At 52.7% G+C, this 24,844-nt stretch overlaps 2 protein-coding genes across 2 annotated transcripts; both read left to right on the forward strand.

Moving 5' to 3' along the window:
* Positions 1 to 926: 926 nt before the first annotated feature.
* Positions 927 to 14,353, forward strand: LOC100907820 (phosrestin-2-like). Its single transcript, XM_029112490.1, has 10 exons — positions 927 to 1,040; positions 8,525 to 8,585; positions 8,924 to 9,166; positions 9,598 to 9,890; positions 10,516 to 10,644; positions 10,858 to 11,015; positions 11,151 to 11,294; positions 12,627 to 12,722; positions 13,036 to 13,134; positions 14,191 to 14,353. The coding sequence occupies exons 2-10, from the start codon at positions 8,537 to 8,539 to the stop codon at positions 14,351 to 14,353; spliced, it is 1,374 nt and encodes a 457-aa protein (XP_028968323.1). The 5' UTR covers positions 927 to 1,040; positions 8,525 to 8,536.
* A 6,973-nt stretch (positions 14,354 to 21,326) lies between these two features.
* LOC108864714 (putative ammonium transporter 3) lies at positions 21,327 to 24,380 on the forward strand. Its single transcript, XM_018640874.1, is given in 6 exon segments — positions 21,327 to 21,331; positions 22,984 to 23,187; positions 23,300 to 23,408; positions 23,634 to 23,724; positions 23,727 to 23,820; positions 24,227 to 24,380. Coding segments are annotated over 6 exon segments (657 nt in total).
* Positions 24,381 to 24,844: the final 464 nt, after the last annotated feature.

Genomic DNA, 24,844 nt, shown 5'->3' on the forward strand with positions numbered 1-24,844 from the left:
TCGATTCCCATCCCTGGAAAACCAGATCGGGAAAATCACACGGTGATAGGGAGCGATTGCCGTTGCTCGAAGCCTTGGAAGAGCTCAAGGAAAGAGATTGAGTCGAATCCGTTCGCATGAATGGAAAAAAAGTCACTCCCGCGTAAAGTCAAATCCGGCGGCGTCGAGGAGCGCAGTAGGAAGACTGCCATGGGTGGAAGTCCAGAGAGTTTGAGTCGAGCAGCTTAGCCGCTTTTGCATCGCAAACGCGCGGTCCCATTTTGGTCAGTTTTGAATCTGAAACGCGAGCAAATTGTAAACATAGGTAAGTCGTTCCTGCCGAGCGAACTCCTCCAACTTTCCTGCTCATTTCCGAACTCAGAAGATCATACCGCACTGAGGATCAGAGTTCGAGAGGGTCATGCCATCCGAACTGTTCTGCATTCCGTCACGCGTTCCTCAAGGGAAAAGACCTCTGCGGCATAATCTCCTGCCTTGCGATTCCCGTGGGGGCGCAGATACGGATCGTTCTCTGAAGCAATTATTATTAGAAAGATGAAGCTGAATTATCTTCTTTCCATTCAGCTTTTGAAAACGGAAGTTCGACAAAGCTCAAAAGAACGAGCTCGTCCCAGGGAGCGGGCGGGGGAGCGAAGCCGGCACAATGAAAGCTCCAGGGAATCAGAGGCTAACCGTTAATTGATTTGTTCCGTTTCAGGCGAACAAACTCTGGACGAGAACAAACGATCGATGTCTGTCTGATGGTTTTCAATGAAGAGATCGCTGTAATCGAGTCCCTCCCGTCGCCATGTCCTCGCCAATCAAGCTCCTCAAGCGATAGCTCTTCCTCGGAGTCCACAGTCTTGCTCAGGCACCGATTCATTGACGTCGTCAAGAAAATCTGCAGTCAGCTCACCTTGAAGATGACTCAGAAAACTTCAAAAATCAAAGACCTCAAACAGGTGGCGCCGCTTCAGGTCCCCAAAGAGGAAACTGAAGATGTCGAGCCGATCCAGCTCGGCGACACCGTCCTCTTGAGGAAAACCTCGGCGAACAACAAGGTGAGTTGCTTGGCCCATATTCTCGTGCTCAAATGATTGTGCTTCTACGGTCCTCAGCCAGATATGAATTACGGCGGACGAGCGTGGTAGCGTCAAGATTTTTGTTAACTTCGCTCGAAGAAAAGACGCTGACTCGACGCGATATCTCGCGGCCGTGCGCCTCTCTCGGTGTCTCTTTCGATTTCCCTCTCCGTAATTCGGCGCTTCCCGGAGATCCCCCCAGATCTGTTCTTAAGTACGTGGCGCTCCTCACAATTGTCATCCATTTCTCTGTTCGAGGTCAAAAGTCGCGACGCTCCGGAGTTGTGTCTTCGGATCCAAATGTCAGTTATTGCGTGGGCCGGCTCGAGTCGTGAGCCAGAGACCAGCCGGGTATCAAGTACAGAACCCACTTCCCGCTGATTGGTCGGTGGAGTCTTCAGAGTAATCATTTGATGATTCCCTGATTGCTGATGCGGAGGATTCTAACATGAGGAGATCGGTTCCCCAGAGTGAGGTTTCGGGCAGACTTTCTGGGCGTTCCTCCGTTCTCGATTCGTCCCCTAACGGTATACACAGTTTCTCTTCTGGATTGAGTTACCGCGATGCTGCTCCTCCCTCCTTCTTCTTTTCCACCCTCGGCAGGCGTATCAGCTAAGCTGCACCGGTAGAGACCTAGAAGCTCCGCCTGACACGGCAGGAGTCGCAGCCACGTTGCTTGCACAAACGTGCCCGAACGCTGGTTCGGATTCCCCGATGTTCCCCGGGTGCAAGCCGACTGACAACATCGCCATTATCCGGTGTATCTAAATCCTGATGGGAACGTCCAATTCAAAAATGCAGAACCTTCCGAACTCTGCGCAGACTTTGCATGGTTCGGAGTTTCTGCTCGACGTACTGTGCGAAAGAAAATACTACACAGCCGCGAATTCAGGGAGAGAGGAGAGCGGTGCTTGACTTCGAAATGATTGATGTTGTCCTGGTTTGCATTTCTCTAAGTGCGTGCCATCTCGAGCAGGCGCTTGTCGCACCTAGCTCATAAATATATTTCAAACACGTGTTGGAACCTCTCCGAGCCCCTTGCTCTCGGTCGCCGTGTGCGCACTGTCGGGCAGAGGGGGGGGAGGGGAATAAATTGAATATTTCGCCGCAACGCGCCAAATTCCTCCGAATTCACCTATTCCTCCCATATCTTTTCCGGATCGCATGCGACTTATCCGCTGGCACGAATCAGACGACAGCTCACGTTGTTTCGACGCCGGCTGATCGGATCGAATGCCGGTACGGGCTCCGTCGCATTTCCTTCCCCGTGCCGGACTTGCTCCGAGAATGCATCCCGGAGCGAGGATTTGCGAGAATGAACTCTGATTCGCGGAAGCGATCGGGAAGCCCGCTCATCCATCGGACTTCGAACAACGAGTTCCCTCGACTGGTCCTACTCGATGAAGACACATGAAGCATAATCTAGATCCGAGCAGTGTGAAGGAACTACGATGCGGGCGTGTACTTCCCCATAAATCTTGTCGAAATATTCGAGCACTCTCCTCGTCCGCGATGCGGTAGCTACCGTCGGCGTCGGTCGCACTGAGCTGCGGTCAGCCGACGAGCAAATAAGAGACCAACGCATCTAGACGAGCTGGCTGCTGAAATTGAAAATCGTGTTCGCACGGAACTCGTTCGCCAGCGGATCAGGAAACGAGATGGAGGGCTGGACCGAGTGGAACGTGGAACGATTGCCCACGCACAGGGGCTCCGTGGAATCGATTTTCTCCCGGATCGAGAGAAACCACTGATTTTCAAAGTGACAGATTGTTGGAGAAACTCGCTGCATGCCGTACGCTGCCTTGTAAATTTTCCTGCTGTATCAAAACAAAGAGAAAAATGAACGCAGCGGATCGGTCCCGACCCGGCACCACGCGTTGTTACGGGGAGAAAGGAATCGGAGAGCGATGAGCTCCGTTTCGCTTCCCGAGCCTCGTTAAGAAGAGCCTGGCGAGAGTGAGCAGCGAGGAACCACGCGTTCGTAGTAGACGTCGCTGGAGTATTCTGCGAAGAGAATACTTTAGCGTGGAAAGTTTATTTTTCCGAAGAAAAACACACCCGGGAATCCTCGGCTGCGGGACCAGATCCCAGCATGGAATCGGCGCTGTCGGGGAGCCCTCGGAGGAACAGCTGGACGACAGCGAGCCGGCAGGGCTGGATCGATGCGTTAGGTCGTACAAGTCCCACGGAGTCTCTGCGTCTCTGGCCGCCAGGAAGCGAGAAGGGAGAATAGGAAACGCCCGATTCGCAAGAAAAAGAGCTCAAGTCTTCGATTTCTCGCCTCATGGTCTTCGTCTATTTCCCGTGGATCTTGATCGAAGGGCTTTATTCCAGGGGCATGGGATACGAAAAGAATGATTCCGAAACAAGCCCCTTCCATCTTTTCTTCGATCGACCCCTCGCGGAGAGCGTCGACGGTAATATTTGAGCTTCGAACAGGCGTTTGTGGAACGTTTCGTGCTGGAGCGAGAATGGCGAAGGAGGAACACTATGTTTTCCACCGATATCGGGTTTGCGCTCGGTCTCTGAATGATTCGCGAAACCGCATTCGGATCGCCGATCGGGAACTCACGCTGTAGCGGATCGGCATCCATTTTCGCAGCCGGCGGCGGCCGTCGTCATCCGCCCCTAAATCTTCAATCGGGGCACGCCCAAATAATGTAAGTTATAGGCTACAGGCTTCCCCCGTTGTCATCAACCAGGGATAACCAGGGCCTGCTGATCTCGCCGTAAACTCGCGCGCGCGCGCGCTTTAATTAGAGGCGAGAGCCGTCGGCGTCGTCGGTGGCTCGATTGGTTGGTCGGTCGGCCGAGTGGTTGGCACTCGGTTAGATGTCTGTGCGTCTCTGGCTCGAACGTGCGTAACATTAAAGCAGCGTCGAGTTATGGGCCGTAAACTGGAGTGAATTTGTCGCAACGAGCGGCAGTGCCGGACGACTCGGCGCACGGCTGAACATGCCCAGCGGCGCGGGCGGGGGAAGCATTTCATAAAACGCGGAGCCAACATTCTGGCTTATCTCTTCCATGAGTGCGGGAAAACTCGAGCGGTCGGCTATCGGCTAAACTATATTGACGCTACCTGCGCGGGCATGCTGGTGAGCACCATCGAGAGCATGGTCCCGTATTCCGGTCTCAACCCACGCACGTACCGGCGGTACTCCGGGTGCGTCATCGGGGAAACATTCTCCCGCGAAGCAGAATCACCGACATTGGGCGTATACCGGCTCCGGTCTCCGCATGTGGAGAAATTGAAGAGAATTCAAATGAGCTGAAATGATTCTCCTCCTCTCTTCCCATTTCCTGAGTTTTTGTAGCTTGCTCGCCAGTACGGAAGCTTCGCGGACCGGAAGACCGGTCGTTCGTTTCATCAGTGGGAGCGGCCAGCTAAGCCGTTAGTTAATCTCATCGTTGATGAATCAACTGTTCAGAGGGCAGGGCTCCTGCAGAAAGTGTTTTGGACTCTCGATGCGGGTCAGCTCCGAGCCCAGCGGGGAATGCGGAAAAGAGCTGAGTAAGTGACCCTCGTATCGCCGGAACGGAAGCATCGAGCAAAGTCCGGAAAACTCCGTGGGTTATGGGTGTGATATTAAAGTGGAGGAAGAAAGAGCGTCAGTGAGTAACAAACAATCTGAAGTCGGAGGAGCTTCGGGCCGAGATTGAATATCAGCCGGCTGTTGCGTCGGATGAACACCGATCTCATTGTGATCGTTTCTGCTGCGGATTTTCCGCCAGCTGTTATGGAACGAGTCTTTCTATTCCGTAGGCGAGCGTGCCGCATAAGAGAAATCGACTGCACTTACGAGACGACGGAAAATATTAAGCTAATGCTTACTCTTACATTACGGCCAGACACGAACCCGCTGGACAGAATTACGTCCGTCACCGACTCGTAGTCTTACAGTTACGTATAGGGAAGGTTCTCGTAAGCATGCCAGCCTCCGTGCTCTACAGCGTCGGGCGTTTCTCGCCTGCGGATCGATCTGACAATGATCAGCCGAAGGCATGAATCGGCTGTCGCAGCAGAGGTTAGCAGAAGTCAAGTGATGGAGTGTATACTGACTCCGTTGCCAGGAGCGTTATCTCCAGGTGACGTGGCGATGTTTGAGTGGACGAGCTTCCTCATCCGGCTCATGTCTCCATTCTTCGATTCAATTTGGCGAAATCGGGCTCCCGAGGCTCCAGCCGTGTCAGAGAACTGAAAAGGGGGATCAACGAAGTCTTATTTATCGCAAGTCGCAACCCAGGCCGAAATTTCGACGGGCAAGGTATTCAGCCTTTACCTTCTTCCAGCCCTCGGAGTGAGCCTCCCATTGACGGGCTTTGTGCGTCTCGCCTCGTATGTCCCACTGAGGGACGGGCCGTTATCGACCAATCTGGATCGAAAACTAGCCACGATTAGAGGGAGATAGCATTCATATTTCGGGCCTCGCGTGGAGTAGCTAGAGAATCAGTCGCCGATGACCGCCGGATGCTCACCAGCGACGTGTCGATCGCTGGAGCCCGGAGGCTAATTCGGGCTTCTAATTTCGCGCCTCCCGCTTGCCACCTGTACTGGTCATCGAGGGAGGAGGGGCGATGAGCTACGATTCCTTTTCTGTCGAGTCACGACTCTTCACTTTTACGCGCCGCATGCTAAGGGGTTCCAGTCCGCGGAGTTCGGCCTGTCATTTCGAGCGTTCTGCAAGAACTCTGTTCTGCTCTGGCTGCTGTCCCGCTCGGCGTGCGAAGTGTCCAACTTTGGATTCACCACCATTCGTTTCCTTCTCGGGGAGACCACGGCATCCTTCACGGATTCGAAATCGCTATCTTTAAGGAGATCCTTCTCCTCGGGCTCCGTCTAATGCTGACTCCTCCCTTCAGGATAATCGGTCGAAGCCTCAAGCCAGGCAGGATTGAGGGCATCTTCCGGGACATAGCTGATATTGGGGGAGTCTCTCGTCTTCATTCAAGGTCGGGATCGTCCTGTTTCGGTCTTCCTCTTTGCGTTGTATTTGCCTCAGCTCGTGATCCCTGGCGTCTAGTGTTCCTCGAAATAGGCTTTCGAGCTCCACTCCGGCTTCTCCAGGAAGTGTCACGGTAGAGACCAGGAGCTTCGTCTGACTCTGGAGAGGCATGCGAGATTCCGTGGAGGGGGCGGAACTGGAGCTTAGCAGTGCCGACGAAAACACCTCAATCTCTGCCGTATCCGTCACACCTGTGACAACGCTCGCCCAACGCGTCGGCAAATCGACCATGATCGGATTTCTCCTCTCGACAATGCTCGACGGATAGCGATAACCAGAGATGAATAATTCTCGAATAAGCTGCTCGGGACGGGAAACGGGTCGATCCTTCCGAGAGACGTCTGCAGCTGGGCTCGTCGGGGGCTATGGCCCCTCGCAACGAGTCTCGCTCATGATGCTCTAGCTTCGGGGCCGGTCATCTGTTTCAAGCTCCAGACACCGTTGACACACGCTGTAGCCTCCATCGCCGGGGCGCTACCGACCATCCCTTGCTAGGATACGAGGTTTCCGCACACGCTTAGGGAATGCCGGTGATCATTTTGAGAGCCGATGTCGTATTTGAAGAATCGGACTTGCTTTCGGATCCTCTATCGCGCGGAAGAGCGTAGGCCCCAGCGATTACTGGACATTTCATTTAAAATGAGCTCATCTAGACTCTAGATGACGAAGCAACAAACGCTGGCGCTTTCGGGGACGTGAATTCCTTTCAATAACATTCCGTATCCGAAATAAATGCCCTTAGAAAAAGTCTCATAGCCGCACAGTCATATCTTGACCCAGAGGAGGACGTTCGAATACTCTCTCCGTCCGCAAATGAAAACATCCCAAACCGCTCAGGAGCGAATTCCCGGAGGATCGATGGTTAGGTGGTTTTCCTTCTTAGCGCTGGGGAAAAGCAGGGAAATCCGCGCTTGTCTCTGGACTGTGGATTCCTCTAGCTCACGACGGCGACAATGAAACGCAGACGCCGCTGCGACACGTTTGGGAGTGGTTTCGGCTGTGTTTTCCATGATTGATATGTCGGAATGAGGCTCCGTCATGCAGTCTACCGCCGCGAGCTGAGCGAGAGCATCTGCGGAAGCCTTGTCCCCGTGAATCGGATCCCAGAGCTCGCATGTTGCGATGTTTTCCGAATATCGGTGCCTGTCGAGATGTTGCTCAGCCCCGATGGAGGGGAAACATTTGCCGGACATGGTCCGGCTGCGAGTCAGTGTGATGCTGGTCTCTACTCGGAGATGTGGCGTTTAAAGGACAGGAGCTCCCTGTCAAATAGATCGATAAAATACGGCTGCTTCGGGAGAGAGCAAGATACATCGCCTCGTTGGACGAGATGGTCGGGAGATCTGGTGGTACGGCTCCAAATGGTCGAAAGAGCTGGCGAGGGATCGACTTTGAGCCGAGTCGCTTCCTGGAAGTCATTCCGAGGAATTTCGGGGAATGCCAACGCTACACTCGATTGCTGAGTGCGCTTCTCGGTCTCGTCTCGCAAAAACGAGGTTGTCGAATACCGCGATCAAAAGTCGTTGAGATCAGTGCGTTCTGACCTCGCAGTTCTGTCGTTCCATGCGTTCCTCTACGAGTTTTCGGGGTCGTCACCTCGGCTAAGTAGCCTCCGAGAATGAATAGGGTGTTCGGACAGCCAAGTTCGAGGACATCGCTGGAAGCGTGCAGTCATGAGGATTGCCCTCGACGGCTAAGCGCAGATCAAACAAACGGGCTTCCCGCGTATGGAGATTATGGAATCCGCGCACCTCCCCGTCTTCAAAGCTGTTAGGGGAACCGTGCAGCTCGGGACAATGTTCTATCCGCGAAAATGCGAAGTATCAGGGGGAAAGCTTCTGGAGCTTCATGGCCGAGGAACATCCGTCGACTAATGAATCATCCCTCATTCCTCCTTGGAGAGCGATTCCGATTCTCGAGGGGATGGGATTGGGGCTGACTTCGTTCCAAAGAGAAACTCGGTAGTGATTCTAATCCGAATCAAAACAATCGATCACATCGAAATTTTCCTGGAACGTCTTCACACTCTCGACCGATGATGATTGTTTACCGGAACTACCTCAGAATCCCGAGGAAATTGATCCAGGTGCCTCCGGGCTCCGCTATAGCTTCTCGCTCATCGGATCCAGTTTGCTCTTGGATGAGACGTTTTCGGCGTTTACCCGATGCGATACATCCGCTCACGTCTAATGAACTTCCCCATCCTTGTTACTCTGCACGGCATATTCTGTCAACGTGTTCGCCCGGGAGTCCCAGCGGGACTCCATTACCAGGCTCTCCTGACTGACTCCTGACACAGAATTTCCGAAATGATCCATCTGGATTCAGTTTTTACTACATGAAAATATGAGCATATTTGAGAGAATCGTCGTCTTCCCTAATGATCTCATCAGACGCGCGATTAGTACCTCATCAGCCGTGTTATTTGACCAGGATTCCGTTTTTTTCTTTCTCTCATAGGTAACCGTTTACATGCCAAAAATCGAGTTTGAAGATCTTGGATGTCTCACTGAACCGGTCGGTAAGTGTGCTTCTCAACAATTGCTGTAATACGAGAGTTTTCATGTAAATCCACGGGAGCTTCCACCGGGCTGCCAAGTACCTCTCACGAGTTGAGCACGAACACCTTGTTTCTCTCGGGACGTGCGCAGTGTTCGAAGTACGTTTTTCCCGTGCAGCTCTTATCGGGGCCGGTCTGCGGTGGCGGCCGTAGCTTAGCGCAAGCCTGGAGTGCGGAATTCCGGACCGGTGTGCCTTGTTGAATACATAAATGACATCTTCTTTTTCTCTCCTACTTGTGCCTCCCTTCTGCCATCACCACTGGCGTCCCTTCCGGCACCAACTTGCTGCCATCTGCAGAAGGAATTGTCACGTACGATGAAACCAAACTGGAACCCGGAGAGAAAGTGTACATTGCTCTCGTCGGTAGGTTCCGCTACGGTCGCGAAGAAGACGAAATCCTCGGGATGTCGCTGTGCAGAGAGATATACATGGGGTATATGCCAGTGTGCTCCATAAAACGTATGCTCAGCCCCCAAGGGTCAGCGGGCAGCAACGGCAACCCACAAGATAAAATCGAGCCGCTTCCGGGTCCTTCGTCGGGTGAGTATCTCTGTGGATGGCTAGCCAACTTGCTCCTGCGGGACGCAGACGTCCCATACATTCGGCGCGCCGCTTCCAAGTCGACATCGTCGAGAACAATACCTGCGATTTGAGTTGCCTCCGTAAACGTTCCGTTCCTTGCCTTCCGTTTGAACCTCATTACCCCGAGCTGCGCGCAAATGCAATCTCCGCGAGATCGCCAATCGAGCCTCCTTCCGGGATTGGAAACCCGTTTTTTTTCTAAATGTCCTCTCGGTACCCGCTCGCAAAAATCGGAACTCTCAGGGCGTCTGCTTCGCAACCCTTTGCTCCCCCTCTCTCCGAGAATTCGCTCGCTAGTAGAGACGAAAATGAACGTTCTCCCCCTCTTGTTGTCGATGTCATTGATCTTCTGCCGCTCACGAGATTTTTCTTGCCCTGTGCCCTTGCAGGAACTCGATCCGTCGTTCAGTCGCAGAAGTCGCTTAGCGAGGAGCTACTACGTTCGTCGTACTCGATTCAGTTATCTCCGTTCCACGATAATACATTGCCGTTCCTCCCGGCCGAGTCGGTGCCTTTCCGCTTCGAGTTTCCGGAAGATGCCCCGATTTCGATGGTGATGCAACGCCTCACGCCCGAGTCTGGAGACACGTGTGGAGTGAGGTATTACGTGCGATGTTATACTTCACTCGAGGCCGAGGAGCAGCAGACAACCATCAGTCTTCTGAACTTCCCTATAAAAAAGGTAAGCGGGAGCGCTCAGGCCATGAACTCGGGTCATCTCGTAGCAGGTGTTTGCTCTTCCTCGGGAAAAACTCGTATCACCATAAACATCGCCGCGTGTTCAGTCCGTACCGGACCGGGATGATCCATCGGATAGCCGGGTCGGACTCCGGACCCGAAATGCGCAGTAGACTTCGGAGCAGGTCCGCTGCCATATAAGGCGGAGGCGCAAGTCGGTCCGCCGGCAAGTCACTCACCCAACTCTGTGCCAAACTTCACGTATAACTACGATCAGAGACTGCTGAGAAAAGCCAAAGCCGCTCGCCATGACTGACATCTTGATGGAACGAAGCTTCTCGCCGGATTCGTTGCGAGAAAATCTTTTTATTGATCACTGATCACATACCCCGCGGATTGTCGTGTCCCGTCTGCCATGGCCGCTCGTACCTCGCCGTGGTCAGCTGAAAAGCAGAATCGATCGCACGGAGAATCTCTCTCGGAATGATCGCGGTCAAAGCCGTCTCCGTTGCTCCGGGAAACTGTTGGCCGGCGTTTTCGCTGGACGAGACCCGAGCCGATGATGAAAAAAAGGCCTAGTGCACGTAACTGCTTGTGACATGATTCGTATATCTTCCTTTGCCTCTCAGGTGCAGTACGCTTCCCTAGCCAGGAGTCTCATGGACAATCAGAACGAGGACCTGCCCAAGGGAACGATCCTGAAGGAATTTCCCCTTAACGGAGGCACCTTGTCGCTCGGAGCCACTCTCAACAAGTCGGTGAGCGCTGGTCCCGAGTCCGGATCCCCGACGGACGAGTCTATCTCGATGGACGTATTGTTGATGCTTCCCGTAGAGCCCACATCGTCAGCTACGTGTAGCGAGCTTTATATCGCGTCCCGGGAAAATCTCCCCGAGGAGCCCGCGGTTTCCCCGGATCACTCCGAGTGCAGATAAGAAGAGCCGGTCTCACAGAGCTGTTTTTCCCTGCAGCTCTACGAACACGGGGAGGAGATACGAGTCAAGATCCATGTCAATAACTCATCGCACAAAACAATAAAGCACGTCAAGGTTTCGGTGCTACAAGTAGCGGACATCTGTTTGTTTTCGACCGGCAAGTGGAAGGTTTGCGTAGCTACGACAAACAACCGGTACGTACTGCGTTGATCTACAGCCGTATGGCCGCGCCGTCAGCAATAAGCTACCCACGGGGAAGAATCGCAAAGATGACCGGATGTTATTCGAAAATTCTCTCCTATGGATTCGATATTTTCATCTTTCCGCAGGAACGATTGTCCCATCACCTCGGGGAACTCCATTGAACAGGAGGTTGTGCTTTTGCCAAAAGTCGGCGACAACAAACACAAGTACGGTGTTTTCGTCCAAAGCCGGAGTGGGCCCGATCCAGACTGCTTGGCGTCGTCGACGATGTAAGTCTTACATTCGGATTGACCGGTGTCGCTGCGGGAGCTCGCTGTCACTCCTCCGACAAGGCATTACGTTTTGTGTTTTGAGACATGGACCTTCCGACATTGATTCCTGGTCGGAGTGTCCGCCACAAAACACTTCGAGAACGGGGGATGGAAATTCCCTAGGGGAAAGAGACGGACGCAGCAGTCCCTCCGGGATTCCGGTGTCGCAGACGAGTTCGTTCTGTGAGATAAGCTAATGAATTCGCTCGCGGTCATGGCGAACGCTATTCAAGGGAATATTCCGCTACGCTGCGAGAGGTTTCTCACAGTCGCAGGCTGAAGCGAAAAGCTCGCGGAAGAATGAAGTGCCCGGATACTCTATCGATTCTTCGAAAGGCTGAACACGCGAATTCACGACGTTTATGAGCGTAAGAGTGGAAGCCTAACGCATGTCGGGGGCGTGTCATTGTCGACCCCTTGCACAGCCGCAACCACTGCTAGCGCATCGACGAGGAACTGTGAACGACGCCAGAGGCGCACCATGTTCACACTCGCTCGGACCGAGAAGGAACGAAGATCGTTGCTCCGGATGACGCAGTTGGCTGGTTCCAACAGTAGACCCGCGGACGCCGAACGCAAACCCAGGGCCGAGGAGAAGAGGGCCTTCGAGGATCAGTACACCCACGGACACCCAATGCAAACCATACGGGGACCGAGTATGGCTTCCCATCTCTCCGGAAGAACGCCGTAGATGCTGCTATGTATCCCGGACGACCCAACTTCGCTAATTGAACGCCGAGCTACAGGCTCAAGAAGCGTCTCCGGATGCTGCCGGAGAGGAGCGATCAAGGAGAGAAGGAAGAGAAACTTGCAATCCTCAGTCCCGTATCACACTGTCGAGATCTGAACGACATTCCGGATTGATGGTACGCGGAGGAACATCATTTATAGCTGATTACGGTCTCGGAAACCAATTGCCTCGCGGCGTCGGATCGGTCCGCTGGGACGGAACAGATACGAAGCTCTGATACGCTACAAGCGTATTGTAGTGGATAGAAGCATAGACCCTCATAGATCCGGCTCGTCAACACTGTCGCATCCGTATAGGGGCATCGTACGGGACCGAGCTATATACGAAAGCAACTCCTCCGCTCTGCCAATGAGCCCGGCAGACAGACAGGCAGGCGGCCAGGCGGCCAGCCACCTCGGATGCTACGTGCCTTGACTCCCAAATCATTCTGGCTGTAACATACATTGCCCTCTGGAGCAGGGAGGAGTCGCTCCAACTGGTGATGATTCGTCTGGCATGGAGCCCACCTCGATTCTCATCTCGCATTTCTTCGATTTCAGTTTTTCTGAGGAGCAGCGAAAGAATCTTTTCGGAATCGTGGTCGATTACGAGGTCAAAGTGAAGCTGTGCCTGGGAACCTTGAGCTCACTATCTGGGTAAGTTCGATCGATGATTCCCGTCAATCGAGTTCTCTTCTCGGCGCGACAGACCATCGGTAACGATTTTCCCACAGGAGTAATGTGCTGCTGCATTTTGAGGAATCAAAAGATAATTGAGCTCGTCGAACCGAATAATTAATCAGATGGATGAGGAACGTAGCTCAATTCTGTCTCAATGTCGCCAGACATGCCTCAAGACAAGACACGGGGGATGTTATCGAAACTCGGGAAATCGATTAGGTCGATCGATTAGCTCGATCAACTCGATGCAGACTTGGAGCATGATTGTCAAAAAAATGGTGACTTTCAGTTTTAAAACGTGGATGTGTAGCGGAGTGAAGGGACTGGTTGACGAGCTGGCTTCGCCGACGTCGAGTCCTACAAAGACATCTTATACTCCAGCGGAAAGGTGACACGAGAGTGCTGTTGGCAGCAGCCACTAACGTTTGAGAATAACACGACTGTCTTTGAAGCGACGACACGCTTGTTTGCGCTCTCCCTCACCATGTTCGACTGTACGAGCGACGACCGACCGAGTGACCGTTCGTTCGTACGTCTATCTCTCTGACTGTTCGTCTGTCTGTCTCACTGGCTCCAACCACTCAAACTCTGGCTCCGACAAACGATGACCTCGGCGTCCACCAGCACACGCAGTTTTTGTTTGAGCTTATCGTGCATTCAAGCAACGTAGGAGAGCGGAAACTTTTTCATTCAAGAGCTGCCGACCAGCACACACAAACATACATTCATTGCTCACCCTTCTCATGCCACCATCCGGAGTCGGATTGCGCCTCGAGTGCTGATGTTCCTTCCCTCCTCCTTCTCCGTTGCGTGATGATGTCCGCGGGCAAGCGGCCGGCGGAGGAGAATTTTTCAATTTTTCACTATCCTGCGTCTTCGATAACGCAACCAGCTGTTCATAGATCTTTTCCCGTCCGTACATGCGTCATCACACCGTTGACGGTTCCCGATGCACCTCGAAGCACACCGGGTACATAGCGGGAGTTTTTTCGTGGGTCAAAGCGAGGTTCTTCCCGACAGGCTGTCTGGAATCGGAATCGCACCGCATAATTTCGGGACTTCGCGCACCGTTCATGGCTTCCGACTTCTCCTCGCCGGTTCCCCGAGCGAGGATGGCTACTTTTTTTTGCCTGAAGTCGACTCATGTTTTCCGCTCCGGCGGTCTGAGAGCACCGCAGATAGAAGCAAACCGTTTTCGGTGATTCGCTTTGGATCCATGCAAGTGATACAGATGTTCATTAAATTCCGACACGGCGATTGCATCTCACGGGCGCTGCGCGTACGCCTCTGGCTCTCTCGACCAGCACTAGAAATAAGCTACGGGCGCTGTTCGCATGTAGGGCGTTGTCGGCAAGTGGAGTCGTTCGACTGGCTGATTTAGGTGACCATCGTCGTGTTGTGCATGTCCAACAAGTTTCTAATTACCGGACACGTTCCCTTCCAGACGCGGCGAGATCGCGTGCTTCATTCCGTTCCAAATACATCACTCGGGACCGGCGAGCCTTCCTCTTCCGGGACAGCCGAGTCTGCTACCGAGCAACGGAGATCTTCGAACGGCCTCTGCAGTTGAGCAGATGGAGCAGCTGAATCTGGAACAGCAGCAATGAGTATGCGCCCCCCGGAGGAGGGGTTCCAGGACTCACTCATCAAGCCCCATTAGGAGCAAACAACGCACGACTCACTTCCAGCATCTGCGAGTCGTTGAGACCATCCTCTGAGCGACGGATGCCACCGCCGCCGCCGCATGCGGCTATCGGCCGTCACGATGTTCGCAGCAGTGGCGACAACGGTGACGACGGCAGAGATCGAGCGCGGAACCCCTCTAAGGACGAGGGCAGAGGAAGTTCACACAAACCTTCAAGTCACCATGTAAACTTGGTCCCGATATTCTGTATATAGGGGATACGATGATGTTTATCCCAAAACTGCTCCCTCCAGTCTGTTGAGAAGTTGCGGAACTTGCAAACATATCAATCGAGACCTTAACGGAGGATGACGACATCCATCGCTGTACACTGCAGGAGTAGAGTATACGGGGTTCATCTCCCATCCTGACCTCGTGATGCGTGGGAGGAAGGAAAAAGGACTGGCGCATTTCCTAGACGGAGAGAGTCGATCTTTCGTCGCACGAGGGGATTGTTGGATTTTGACACGATACGAAACTTCACGAGCCGGACAAAGACGCGAACAATCGCAGCGGGAGTACCGAACTTTGAGTTTCTCGCTCGGGCGGGGAACTTGAACAAGAATCGTGGCGGAGTCGGTTTCGAAGACGTCAAGTGAAGACAGACGGAAACCACCAGCACGAGCATGATGAGCCAAATATTGTTGTCCTATTGCGTCGAATATAGCGAATCTCACATGGTTTTGTCAAGATACTTTGTTGTATTACTAGGGAGAGGAGAATTACGTTTTTTCCGAAAGGTGCGAGCAGCCGAACGGGCGGAAAGTTCCCTATTCACGTTGGGGCCCGGGTATCCCCCGAGATATGTTTCAGTTGATTGGCGAAGAAGTCCGTCCTTGATCTACTCCACGGAGCCTCTCGATGATGATGCTGCTGGATCGTATTATTCCACGGGATGTCTGCGTGGGATATCCTGCGACCGATCGGGTACACTATATGTCCCCCCCTCTAGATTCGACAACGAATTCCTTTACCGTGTCTTAGTGTGTGAAAAATACTAGGCGATGTAGAAATGAAAATTTAAGATCCTGTTGCGGGGGAGAAGACGTCAAGGGGAGCGCCGCAGCTTTCTCATCGGTACAGAGAAACGGATACCGATATCGCTGTCCTGCATCGTTTGCGCGGCGCATTATGCCGGCTCCAGGAACTCAGGACGATAGAAGTGACTCTGTTGTATTGTAACTCCAGGAAATCTCCACTTTGTATTTTATGATCACACATATTCCTATTGATGAAGATGAATATAACAATGGATGATACCCTCATCGAAGGGTTTATGGGCTGAGAGTTGAAGATTCAACAACGAAACGGTCATCTGGCCGATAGAGGAACGAATAAAACAAACGATACACTGAAGTATTTTCCAACAATGGTGTTTTTTGCTCATTTCTTCTCCATGGAAAGAATCATCCAGAAAGAATCTTCCGGTCTTTCTATCCACCTCCCATCATCGTGACTTATCCCTGTGAGGGTAGCTCGGTGTCTGATATCCTCTGCAATAAGCAGTGAGACGAAATCTTCGGGCATTTAGAGCCATTTCAGTATCCGACTCCGCTGGAGCCGGAAAAATATCTTTCGCTACAGATGGATCAAAATCTGCTTCAGGTGACTCGTCATGGGAGGTTATTATGCCAACATCCGAATATCGGCCCTTCCACAATTATTCCTGCGGATAATCACATGTAGTATATTTGACCGGATGTCGTACGCGCCTATGGGCTGAGACTTACAGCCGTCCCGACACGTGGATAGGCGAGGAACAGAGACAGCGCACGGAATGAAAGCAGAAGGAAACGACGTGAGAGGCAAACCAGATGAACTTACCTGGTTTGTCGCCGCCTCGTCCAACTTGGATCCATCGCTCCTCGAGCACCAGGAGCCGCTGCCACCAAAGGTGAAAACGGAGGCAGAAACTCTAATGGGAAACGAGCAGCAGTCAACCTGCTGCGACTAATTCTGCTCAGCTAAGGAGCGCACCTCCTGAGATGTCCTGTCGCAAGCGTTCCAGACATGTATGTAAGTGTCCGCTCTGATTTCGCCCGCGGAAAGTACTCGGAAAGAAAATAATATTACTGCACCGCATCGGATGTGTAGCTCGGGAAAAAAACAAGAGGAGAAACAAGGTATGGACGGCGGGGTGCTAGTTCCCCAGCTCACTCAGAGGGGCTCAGTGCTCTTCTACGTCAGACGTCAAGCCTCCTGAGCGTCAGGGAGAGCATTCAAGGTCGTCGAACGGAAGACCCGACCGAAGGGAGGACAGTCGAGCTGCCAGATGGACTGACGGACGAACCAACAGACTTGAGCGTTGATTTCGTTAAGAAAGCGGCTTACCGAAGTAAAGCAAGCTCTTTGGAAGGCGAATAAGAGGACCCGTGAAGGAGACGGCACTGAGCGCGAGAGAGAGAGCGAGGGAGCGGAAAGCCTTCTCGAAGACTTCAGTCGCCACATCTCACGTTCTGGGATGGTGAGGCCGAGTGGGCTTGTGGACGAACATGAGGGGACCGCGAGCAGAAAGAGAATCGTGAAGTGAAGCTTGGGAGCATCGAGCGAGGGGGACGGGACGAAGGGATAGCGGGGAAGATGAGGGGATGAGGTCGCAAGCGTTCGCGCACTTCCGTTCTGTTGATTAATTGAACATGGAAAAGTTTGTTCTCGCTCAGAGCTTGTTTCGAGATTTCTCAGCACAACTCGCTCGGCAGCTCGTCTGCCTCCGTAACCGTCGCCGACTCCTTCCCTTACTCTACAAAAAATGCGAATTCTCGCCGTCTCGTGACCGCTCTGCTGAAGCCACGCTCCAGTGCATACTGATCAAAGAGGGAAGCTCAATGAAGAGAGTGCGAATGTCGGATGAGATGTCGAGCTGAGTGCCATTGAACTGCCGACCTGGCCATTTACTCTGCGATTGTCAGTCTCTTCGAACTTGTGAATCTAGGTCGTTGCCGTCGCCATCGACAGCTACCAGGAGGGCAAACAGGCAGACGAGCCGCCAGTGCTGAGGCCCCGGGCTCCCTCTCAATCGAGATCTGAGCGAGAAGAATTTATTCGCTTCCTTCATTTCGTTGATTGGCGGTACGCGCGGTAGTAACGCACTGCAAGCGCTAATAGCGTGCTCCGCCCGTTTTTTCCTCGCCGGTACGGTCGTCCGTCGGTTCGGCGTAGATTAACGGAATAATACCATTCCTGCTCCTGGTTCCGATCGCAAGCAGTGAACTTGTCGGCGCCCAAGTCAGGACTTCTATTTTCCTTAGCTCTCTCGGCCGGGAGAATCCCAGTGGGAGAATCTCGGAATGTGATAGCGGGAACGGGCGTCTCGGGGGCATATTTTTTGATGCGTCTTTGCCCCTCAGATTAGCGCAATCGAGGGGGTTCCCCACGGCATTCTAGTGAAACCAAGATATCTCGACCTCGAGATGCCGCAGCGCGCTGTGGATGCAACGAAAACGCCGAATCGTGCACGAAATCATAAGGTATCTGTTCCTCGGCGTGCTGGTAAATGAGATGGTCACCTAGTTCACCAGAACCAGTCGTCTTCGTTTCGTCATCGTCATACCTCACCGCTGCGTGCGGTCGAACGGAGAGAGCATCTTCCTCCTCGTAAGCAAGGCCAGCGCGATTGCTTGTTTTGCTATACGTCCTTGGTTACGGTCGTCGGACGGCTCCCCGAGAGGTCGATTTCTCGGATGCTGGTCCTTTCGCCGGCTGCGAGCCAGAGACGTCTCGAGACGTCGCGACGTCGCTGAAGCCTCGAAAATCTTGAATCTGTACGTGACGTTAAGACCGCCTGGGCCGCACGGAAGTCTCGTCGCAGTCCGCTATCGCATCCTAGATGACTGAACACTGGGCACATATGCATGCTGGGATGCATGTCCCGTCGGGAAGTTCATCACCTCCAGAGCGGTAATTCTCTCGAGTTCATTTCCATCATCACCTTCTCCCGCGAGTTTATTCAATCAGTTGTTTGAACTCCAGAGAACCTCGCAGACACTGCAACTTGCTGAACTTTCTAGCGCTGAGGCTCTGAGCGGGATTCTTTGAATAAACCATTCAATACGTGTTGAACGTTGCCTAGTTTGACAATGAGTGCATTTTCTTAAAGTTCGCGGGTGGCATAATCTCTGCACTGCAGCGGGCTCAACGACTACTCCGTCGTCGTCGCCGTCTGAAATTCAGCTTCAGAAACTCGCTCCGAGTTCAAACCGCGACGTGCGCACATAGTTGGCACGACCCAGACGGAAAGGTTGCAAAGAGAAGAATCGGTGCGGACGTGAATAATTCCCTAATGGTCAAGTCCATGATCTCACCTTCGATCGAGATAACTTTCGGGGGAAAATCTCGAAGGTATTTCGAATTTCTCCTCGAAGTTTCGGAAATCTACGCCCGAAGCAGCGGAGGGGGCTCCGTCGACGGTGGAGGATGACGAATGATAGTGCACAAAGCTTACAACAGAGACAAAAGGGCTGCCATGGAAGAAGAAAGAGAAGGGAGACCCGCCCAATAAAAAGAACTACTGAGTCAAGCGAACAAAAGACTTGTTTGGATTCCGTGAGCTTTCCTCCAGAAGTCTCGTCGTGGATGCTCTGGGGAGCGTCAGGCGGAACAGCGCTGCGATTAAATAGCACTTCCCCGCGCGGGAGGACGCCGGACATCTGAAGCGACGTCACTCAATTGAGGAACCGCTTCTGACCACTCTCGTTATTGAAACAAACGAGAGGATCGTCAGGAGCCCCTCATCCCCTCATATCCTGATGACTGATGACGAAGCAATCTTCCCGGAAGAGGCTTGAGGACGGGAAGGAGCCCGAACTCCGGGTCATGGGTTCGGGAACTGCGGGTCCCTGCAATCATCGCATACAAGCCACGAGGGCCTGGGTTTTAATTTTTCTAAGAATTAAAGGCTCTCGGGAGGTCCCACAGGCAACGAACGCGTGGATGAGCAAACAAGACGAGTTCTCAATCGCCAGCATCTGCAGGCGCTCCGACTCGAGTCGTCAAGGGTGGAAAACCTCCTCTGTTTGCCCGGATCAGCGGCGCTGTTTGCACCGAGCAATGAAGACGGGCATGCTTCCTGTAGTAGACAACTAGACGTGTACTGATGCTCAGCGGACTCGCCGGCGAGCAGCGGAGCAAGGGTCACCTTAAGTGGGAGGGAGCAAACATTCGATCCCGCATCTTCTTTCTGAACCGGGTCTTTCTATGCGTTCCGTCAAGTGCCGCACATCCACGTGAACAATATCTCTGGTTTCCCTTGCCTAGCGAGTGTGCGTTGGAACGCTACAAATCTCGAATGGTTCTCCTTCCGCTGAGAGATGAGTGAAGTGCGCCGGTCTCGCGAGATCGCATATCAAAACAATCCATCGCACGGAAGCAGACAGTTAGGCGACAGATAGTGCGTCCACGATGTGTGCTGAGCGGGCTTGACGACAGACCATTAGGTAAGCAGAAGCTTCGAATACAGCGTCTTGAACACGGATACAATAGAAAGTCGCTCAAGGGCTCCACCTAAATTGCCGGCAGACGATTCTTGGCACCTCTTTGAGCGCAAGCACCGCACCGGCTCCATTAACTCGTCGACGCAGCCGCTCGGCGGGCCGGCATGCCTGACCCCTGAGCCGGAGGGCGGAAGGGGAGGAGGATCGGCTGGGCGACCCTGTCTTCCACACTTCCACCCTAAAAAATCCGGGATCGAGTTTTTAGTGTTTTCTTTGTACAGGCTCACCGTCCGCGCGGATGGCGTTCCCGATCTGCATAAACTACGTTGAATTTTACGAGGGGAACGATCTGTTCTTCGAGCGCTGATGCGGAGTCGTTCGAGATTTCCGGAATCAATAATGGAGGCTCGAAGTAGTATCCCGATCGACTCACGATGTTCTCCGACAGAAAGGGCTCGTCCACTCACTCGTCGGACAATCCCGACGAGCTTCGAGTTTTTTTTCGATGTAATGACGACTATTAGTCTTCTCTACTACAGACGAGATTACAATATTCTCTTCCGGCTGGTGAACGAGAACTACAAAAGGAAGTACATATTTGAACAACTCTCATGAGGTGCTTTTTCCCGATTCTGGACGCAGTCATTTCCGCTACTCCTGGACTCTCATGGCTCCCGGTTGATCGATAGGACGTCCTCGCTCACCCGTATTCTCATTGAGAAATGTTCTCGGACGGTTGCCATTGTTGCTGCCAAACTGCAGTCATGGAGGGAAACAGCCGCGTCTGCCAGACTGAGGGCATCGAAAACTGTTTTTCCAACAACAGGATTATTGCCTTTCGCGCTCTGAGCCCCAGAGGGCAAACGCAGCGACGGAAAACGAACAATCGATGTTCAGGGTTTACGACGCCGCTCCTGTGACTGCACGGGATCACATATTACAGCGCTCATCGACTGTGTCGCGGAACAACTTAAAATGCTCAGCGTCGTCGGCTGCCGCTCGCAGCCGGAGTTAATCCGGGGCTTCGATTGTGACTCCGGAAGAATCATGAATGCTGCGAATGCGACTGATTCAATTGATGAATGACTGTGGTCTCAGCGGATCACTCAATCGCAAGGGCCAGGAGAGCCATCGTGGCGGCCGCGGCGTCACGGCGCTTGCAAGCAGAACTCGCCCGGCGCTGAGGTACCCACCGATGCGACATGAGTGCGAAACAGAAATCAATAAGTAAACCGAATCGATTGCGAGCTGCGACTCGGATTTCGGAACCTATGCCTGCGTTCCAGATACAACATATGAATGAAATGATGAATATTGGAGGAACTGACGAATTCTAGATCGGGAAAATCAAGAGCCTTCCTGACGGGAACTCCTCAATGGGGCGAAACGCGAAATTCTATCGAATTCCGATTGCGAAGCGTTGTTTGCCCTTCCGACGGAAAGCTGAGTAATGAACACGGAAGGGCCATGTCGTGAGCACGTCCTTAAAATAAGGGTACTCGGGAACAAGGGAACGAATTGAACAAATGAGCGTGCGTGATCAAGATCCACGGCATCGTTCGCTCGTGTCCGTGGGGAGATGCAGGAGTACCCATACCGGTTTACTAGTGGGCACTTCGGCTTAAACATTCTGCGTGGACAATTATCGAATCCGTTCTCAGACTGCATGATATAAATTCCTCGTTTTTTCTTGCCTCTCCCCAACCCAATGACGATTCGTTGCCGTTTGGTGGAGCATTTTCCAAGCTCTTCGTGGCGGGTGGCGGATGTCTTGATTGACGGGAAGCCGACGGAAGGGCATTCGACGAAGAGCTCCGCATGTCTCGCGAGCACTAGCGTAAAAACTGAATTCGAATCCGACGGAGCGAACGCGATCGAAAATGGAGATCGGAGCGGCCATATTCGCGAGGACCATCGACGAAGATGAGAGATACTCCGCTGCGTCACACTGACGGCAGCGGAGGCGCGGCGCAGCCGAAGAACGAAGACAGATGGTTTTTTGTAGCGGTCTCCTCTGCACGGTGTCCAAAAACGCCGAATAAGTCCTTGCGAGAGCTTAGGCTCGAATATACTTCACATCAACGCGTCGTGTGAGCCTCGGATATAATGCACTTAACAGACTGAACGGGGACTTGTTTCTGGACGGGTCGATACGTTCATTTGAGGCTAATGAAGGCTCGTAGCTCCGGGGTTGACTCACAGGCTTAACAGTTCGCTGTTCCGTATGCGAGCAAGCAGAGAGTCGAAAGAAGCAGTCCATGAGCGCTCCGCGCGTCCCTCCATTTAAGATCCATCAGTGGATTAATTCTACGTTTTTCCAATTTCTCCCTACGGCGTTCCTCCAGATCGAAGGATTCTTTGATATTCAATTGAACCCAGATGGAGACAACTCCCGCGAGTCGTCTCTCTTCCAAGAAAAGAGGCGACTCGCGTAGCAACAGGACCGCTCATCTCATACTTGTTGTCTGTTTCGACGCCCGGAGAAGTCATTCCCTTGTGTATACGATCTCCTTTTGTGCTTCCGAGAGAGTAGTTCTGAAACGAAGGAAGTACATGGAGGAACTCAGGAGAACGGAAATGTGGCCGACGGACGACATGTGCGCTAGCGTTTGGGACAACGAGAGGAGGCCAAAGACGCAGTGTAGGTGGTAACATCTGCTTCCCTGATCATCACCACGGTGTCCAATAAATGGAGACTATCTACGATAGGGGCGCCAGGGAATCCTGTGGCTCATGTCCGCTCAAGGAACGACTATCAGTCCGTTCCGAGAAGTTCCCGGATTGATCATTATCGGGCTCCGGCTGGGCTCAGCTCCCCGCCGATACGCGAAGGATATTGAAAATCGAGGCAGCGGTCAAAAAACGGAATCGTTATCGATGATTGTTTTCTCCTCCAGCGCGAATACTTATTGGTTTCGCTCCCTTCTCCCACAGACACCCCGGACGTTGACGAAAAATTATTATGTCTTTGTCTCCCGCGGTCGAGCTCGAGAAATAACCCTCCGTGATAGCAGATTATCGAGACTAATCCCTCGAGATCTTTTTATAGCGCAGCTTCCTCTCGAAATTATTCGCCTCAAAATGGATCTTTCCACCGATTCTCCCATGGCCATGTAATATTTAGGTACGGTTTCGTGTCAAGGAAAGAGGAGGTCAAGATCATGGTGAAGAACGCGACGACAATTCTGATCGATGGTTCGAGATTCTGGATATTCGGATATAGACTGAGTTTCGATTACATGGCTAATCCCTCCTCCACTTTCGGAGACCTATCCGAAGTAGCCATCGATCGCGTGATGGGAATCCTATACTCGAGGTTTGTGTTCCAGGTGAATGGCCCCGCGTGCGGGACCAATGATGCGGAAAAAATGCTTTGCTCTGAATGACTTGTCGGGATAGCGGCTAACTTGTGTTCAACAAACATTGTGTCTCGTCCCGCGGTTGGCTCACTGCACCGAGTCGACAACTTTAATCTCGGGCGCAATGCCAGAACGCTGCCAATTCATATCGTATATTATCTCCATCGTTCCCGCGACTTTGATTTATTGCGTACCGGCCGCATGGCCGTGGAAGCCGCGACTGGTTGAATAAAATTGGCGCTGTTGATATTGGAAGATCGGGTAATACTCGACGTGATTTATGGCTCGAAAACTGATTCTCGAGTTTGACTCGCGACGTTTCAGGAATATGCAGATGGGGATCAATGTATCGAGCACGGTGGATGCCAACTGTTTTCTCCACTGGTGTGGTTAATCTTGGTGGTGCGGTGCCAAGACGGCTCTCATAGGGTCAATTGTACTCGGACCTCGACCGGGACGATACGGATTCGATTTCTCTGGAACCCCTCTACGAAATTCTACGAACGCCCCTTGGAGATGTTCATGCTCTGGTGGACACTGCTCGGCTCCAGTGCCTGTCCCACCTGGGGTGCAGTTCTCAATGAATGGAATTACTCCGCAAGGTTTGTGGTCATCCGGGACAAATCACGGCTCTGCGGCTCATTCCCGGGAAAACTTTTGATTCGATCTAGAGCTTCATATGTTGATTCCTCTTGATAAGAGTGTCCGATGCATTCGGAGTGGGAACGAACATAAGGGCATGCATTCTCAGGGGGAGATCAGGCTCGTAGACTGGTATTCCCAAGGCGCCCGTGACCACTAGTTTGGCTCCGATGAGCAGTGGATTTGTGGGGCGGGGACTCAGATGAGACTCTTTCGGAAATTTTTCGCTGTCCCCAACTATGATCTGGACCTCCGAAGATCCTCCTCTGCTCACCATTCCATTATGAATCATAGTTCTGTGCTCAAACGTCGCCTGCATGACGTCACACGGCTGGACAAGTCGGTAATGGGATGATGGGGGGCTATATGTGGAGGAGCCCCGATCGTGCGACCTTGGCGAGCGTTTGTCATTGGTGCTATCGCATCCGCTCTTGTTCTACTCTGCATTCCTCTTATGAGGCTCCTCTGGATCGATGATCCGACGGAAAACTTTGTGACCCGCAGGATGCGCAGGGCGTAGGGTCTCATGGCCGCCTGTCCATTCCCGAAGGCTGACAATCTTGTCAATTATACTGAAGGTGCTCAGATTCATCCATACAGAGCACGGCCGGAGGAGATGCCGGGCATTATTCCCACAGATGCACCTTGCGACGAGCTGCTGCAATCCCATTGCACTATTTTGATGGTCGAGCGGGCTCATTCGTTTCCGGAGATTCGTCCTACTCAAAAATCAAATCGTAGCATCAGTCTGACTCATATCTTAGTGCTCTTCGAATATTCCTGACTGCCTTATTGGTGAGTGCATCCGAATCCTCTGCTACGTTCTATTTCGGTTCATCAGATCACAAGATTTGAATCTACCGGCTTATTGAATCCGACAGCTAGTCAAGCTGACTTTTGGCCGGAGAATGTCGCCGGAGGAGGAGATACCCGGTCCCGACTCGGTCTATGACGAGGGCCAACACGAATACGAAGCAAATTCGA

The sequence above is a fragment of the Galendromus occidentalis genome, unplaced genomic scaffold (genome assembly GCF_000255335.2).
Source record: "Galendromus occidentalis unplaced genomic scaffold, Mocc_1.1 scf7180000077511, whole genome shotgun sequence".
Classification (NCBI taxonomy): Eukaryota; Metazoa; Arthropoda; class Arachnida; order Mesostigmata; family Phytoseiidae; genus Galendromus; species Galendromus occidentalis.

Coding starts and splice junctions, on each gene's coding strand:
- LOC100907820 (XM_029112490.1), top strand. CDS start 8,537: ATGCCAAAAATCGAGTTTGAAGATCTTGGATGTCTCACTGAACCGGTC. Junction 10,645..10,857: donor GAGCCACTCTCAACAAGTCG/GTGAGCGCTGGT, acceptor TTTTCCCTGCAG/CTCTACGAACACGGGGAGGA. Junction 13,135..14,190: donor TCTTATACTCCAGCGGAAAG/GTGACACGAGAG, acceptor GTTCCCTTCCAG/ACGCGGCGAGATCGCGTGCT.